General features: G+C 43.5%; 1 protein-coding gene across 3 annotated transcripts in view; it reads left to right on the top strand.

Moving 5' to 3' along the window:
• Positions 1-3,987, top strand: part of PATL1 (PAT1 homolog 1, processing body mRNA decay factor) — a 32,652-nt gene extending 28,665 nt beyond the window's left edge. For 2 of the 3 annotated variants that reach the window (XM_007120855.4, XM_028501154.2), the window contains exons 16-19: positions 630-785; positions 2,625-2,716; positions 2,813-2,962; positions 3,279-3,987. In XM_007120855.4, coding sequence (XP_007120917.1) covers positions 630-785; positions 2,625-2,716; positions 2,813-2,962; positions 3,279-3,300 — 420 coding nt within the window. In that variant the 3' untranslated portion in view covers positions 3,301-3,987. The remainder of the gene's footprint in view (positions 1-629; positions 786-2,624; positions 2,717-2,812; positions 2,963-3,278) is intronic. The other variant, XM_028501153.2, reaches the window with a different exon arrangement.
• Positions 3,988-4,248: the final 261 nt, after the last annotated feature.

The raw sequence follows: 4,248 nt of genomic DNA, 5'->3' as shown, positions 1-4,248 counted from the left end.
CGCAACGGGAGAGGCCACAGCAGTGAGAGGCCCGCGTACCGCAAAAAAAAAAAAAAAAAAAAAAAAAAATGGTTAATCATTTCTCCATTTCCTCATTGAGCTTTTATAAAAAATAAAACAAGATAGTTAACTCTGAAAATACTTCTCGATAACTCGGTAGCACTAAGAATTTTACCTGTGTTAGAGTCCCTCTCACAATATATTAAAGTTGCCAATTTACTCATGGCTTCTCCTCTATACTTTAGACCCCTGAGGGTCTGTCCTGTTTACTATTTGTTTTTAGCTCACACGCCTGGAACACTGTAAGCATCTAAATATTTGTGGAGTGAGTACTGATGTTTTATCGTGAATCTTGCTATGTATTTGAGAAGTGATTTTTACACCCTTGGTTCACACAAGTGATGCTGTTTCCTTTAGAAGTTGAGTTGAAAAGGTTCTCAGTAGCTACCATAGAATCCGCTGTTAAGATGCTGGTAGTATCTGCTAGGCTTGTCAGCCCTTCTTGGTTAAATCTTGCCTCGGGAAGTTGAATATACAACTGAGTATCCTTCCATCCCTGCCCACTGATGGGCTGTGACTGAAGTAACAGTTGCCAAGATGTAATGCCTTCTTTTTTTTTTTTTTGGTAGGTGCTGCCATGCTTATTGAGTCCCTTCTCTCTTCTCCTCTATCATCTTCCATCAGTGACTGTCACCAGCCTTCTGCAACAGCTAATGAACCTACCTCAGAGTGCAGCTGCACCAGCACCCTCCAATCCTCACCTCACTGCTGTGCTCCAGAACAAGGTGGTCTTGCCCTTTTATGTCCCTGAACTTTGAGAGGAATATAAATTTGAGTTATGAGTAAAAATAATGACTGCTGTGGCTATTGTGTAAAAAAAAAAAAAAAAAAAAAAGGCTTCCTTCAGCCTTCTACATTAAGCTTATAGTGATAAAAACCGGAAATAACAGTGGTTTCAACAAAATAGAACATTCTGTATCTCATGTGGAATAAATCTGGTATGGTGACTGCACGGTGTCAGGGGTACAGGCTCCTTCAGTTTCCCTTCTTTGCCATCCTTAGCAGTGGCTGCCGTGCTTCTGACCTCTAATGGTCCACGATGGTTGTGGAATTTAAGGTTCCACTTTGCATCAGGAATAGAGGTGTGTTTAGAAGGCCAAGAGGTGTGGAGTAGCTGTCTGTCCTCCTTATTTGGACCTTTTCCAGGAGCTCTAACCACCAACTTCTACTTAATCTCAATGGCCAGATCTTAGTCACATGCCATGCCTAAACTGCAGGGAAGGCTGGAGAACATTTTTTAGTTCACGCCATTGTCACCACAAATAAAATCAGATCTAATAGGAGAAGGAAAGCATACAGTATTAGGTAGGTAATTAACGGTCTCTGTCATAAGAGACCGTTGCACATTTCATCTATATCAGGTTAAAGATCCAGAGACTCCTAGGGGAAGCAGGATATAGAAGAAGAACATGAGCTTTTAGACAGAGCAGGTTTCCACTCCTTGTCTGCCGCATCCTAGCTTTGTGACCCTGAACAGATTATTTCACTTTGCTGAGCCACGCTTTCCTGATCTGTAATGTGGATGTGATGAGGTTGATGTCAGAGTTGTCCTGTTTCTTAGATGAGAAAGCAGCCGTGAACGGTTCAGTATAATGCCTGGTACACAGTGAGCACTCACTAAGGGCCATCTGTTACAGCAGAGGGAAAAGTAGACCCAAGGCCTCTGTCTTCTTATACCTGAAAACCTGCCAAGCATGGCTCGGAAGGGCCGTGAGTACCTCAGAGGCTGAGAGGGTGATGGTGCCTCAGGGGACATAAGACAGGGGTTCTGGGGTAATCAGTTGTGTGCCTTCCATGTTATTTGGTCTCTTAGCTTTAATTTTGATAAAGACAGTAGAAAAGCATGAAGTCAGACAAGGTTATATATAACCCGTTGTTTTTCTGACAACGACATGAAGGGAGCTTTTGTGGAAAGGCAAGGTTATCCTGTATGAGGTGAACTCAGAAAGGAGGGATGGAATCCCAAAATATCCCCACCTTCTCCTTATGGTCCATTAGAGCTGTGATTCATACATTTAACCTAGGACTTGGACATCCTCTCTAAGCCTTTATCTTTCCAGATATGTGTGTCCTTTTTTAAGGAAATTTTCTCTTCATTCCCTGATCATCCCAGTTACCTTTCTTTGTTTTCTCACAGGTCTTAACACCATTTTTCTTAATTCAAATTCTATTTAATGTTTTTTTGTTCTATGGACTTTAATTTTCTGTATCAAAATTTGTCTTCCTTTAACTCTTCTTTTTAATCCATTTCTGTTCTAGTAAACAGGAGAAAAGCTAAATCCCACATCACCCATGGCAAGGAGAAATTATCTTGTCATATCAGGGTGGGGTGGGGTGTAGAGGACTGCTGGACACTGGGGCTTCCTGTTTCCTTTGAGTGAGCTTGTTGCTGCTGTGCCCAGAGAAGCACACAGCCTCTCGGGTCGGCCCAGTTGCACAGAGCAGCCCAGCAGCGGGGTTCTTTTGATCCAGCGCCGTGCCCCGTCTAGTGCAGCGGTCCCCTCAGCAGTGGTGCAGGAGGACTGGGCGCACAGCTGTTTGATGCCCTCTGTCCCCTCTCGCAGTTCGGCCTGTCGCTGCTCCTCGTCGTGCTGAGCCGGGGGGAAGACCTGCAGAGCTCAGACCCCACTTCAGAATCGACGCAGAGCGACCAGTGGTCAGTCTGGACTGTGTTTCTTCTCTTATTTTAAGTTCTTTTAGGTAATCTTTTCATTCTTTTTTTTATATTGTTATTTTTTATTTTCCCTTTCAGGACAGAGGTGATGTTCATGGCAACCCGAGAACTTCTGCGGATTCCCCAGGCGGCCCTGGCCAAGCCAATCTCTATACCCACAAATCTAGTATCCCTGTTTGCTCGTTACGTTGACCGACAGAAACTGAACTTGCTGGAGACAAAACTGCAGTAAGTTGGAAACAGGAGAGTTCCACATCTCACTGAAGTTGGCACTTTAGAAGTTATGTTGAGGAGGCTGGCGGGGGCGTGGGGCATAAAACTGCATTTGGTGGAAGAGATTAAAGATTTCTGTCAAATACATGAGTGTCTGCGAGATATAAAAGACTGTACTGGATGCAAAAGAACCCTCATTGTTAAATACATGCTAAGGGTACAGATATCTTAGATGTTTTGTTATGAGAGTTCATACAAGGATGTAACTCTGACTGACTTCTGTTTTAACTCATTTATACAGGTTTCCTTTCTCTCTTTCTTTGTACCGTAGGCTAGTTCAGGGGATACGATAAAAGATCTTCACATGTGTCCTGTACCTCCTTTTGGCTGCCACCTGCACTGCTGCCATCACCAATGGAGTGTTGTTTTTAATGAGGGAGGGAAGGTAGCTTATTCCCCGAAGCGTCTTGTGGGACCGAGTCCTGTTCACGGGGGTTGTCTCTGAATGCCAGGTATTTCCCCACTGGTCTGTGAAATTTGGCTGGGTGATACTTCTGCTGGTCTCTTCTTACCTTCTGTGTTACAATCCTGCATGTCCTACTTTTACTCAGTTCTTCTCAATTTTGCATTTTCTTTGCCCTAGAAACACAAATATGATCTCTCCCTTTATCCCACCACTACTACTCCAGTTCAGAGTAGATTGTAGCTTGCCAAAGGATTCCTTCCCTCATCCTACTGAAGTCTTTTTTCATTGCCCCATATTAATATGACTGTAGGAGAGCCAATTAAGTAGAAGTCTATATATATGCGCGCGCACACACCCCTATACACACACTTATGTGGTCTCCAAAGGATGCTTAAAGAATGAGTTTTAGATTGAGAAATATTTAGGTGACACAACCCTTCTTTAACCACAAACCAGTTGATGTATTTTTAATCTGTTTCTCGTCCCTCTTGTAATGAATTTGGTGGGTTCTACTTGTTTAAATATAAATATAGGGTATGGAGCACGTTTAATAAAACCAGAACTCTTAATTGGCTGATGCCCAGCTCTAGGCTGAGAAGTTCTTTATCTCCTCCCCACTGGTATTTCCTTTGGTTCTGTCCACCTCAGTGGAAACAGCACACGGTTAAGCCTTTTTTCTGCTACGACTGCAGTGTACTTGAGCCTGTCCCCTCAAGTGCATGGAAGATTGCCCAAGATGACCCTAACCTAGAGCCTGCGTCCACAGTGTAGCTTTTGCACACTCAATCTGTCTTCCTGAGACTACTTCAGTAAGCCATGCTTTTACTTCTCTCTT

Source organism: Physeter macrocephalus, chromosome 16, assembly GCF_002837175.3.
Source record: "Physeter macrocephalus isolate SW-GA chromosome 16, ASM283717v5, whole genome shotgun sequence".
In the NCBI taxonomy this organism is placed as follows: Eukaryota; Metazoa; Chordata; class Mammalia; order Artiodactyla; family Physeteridae; genus Physeter; species Physeter macrocephalus.
This window is presented reverse-complemented; position numbering and strand designations above follow the sequence as displayed.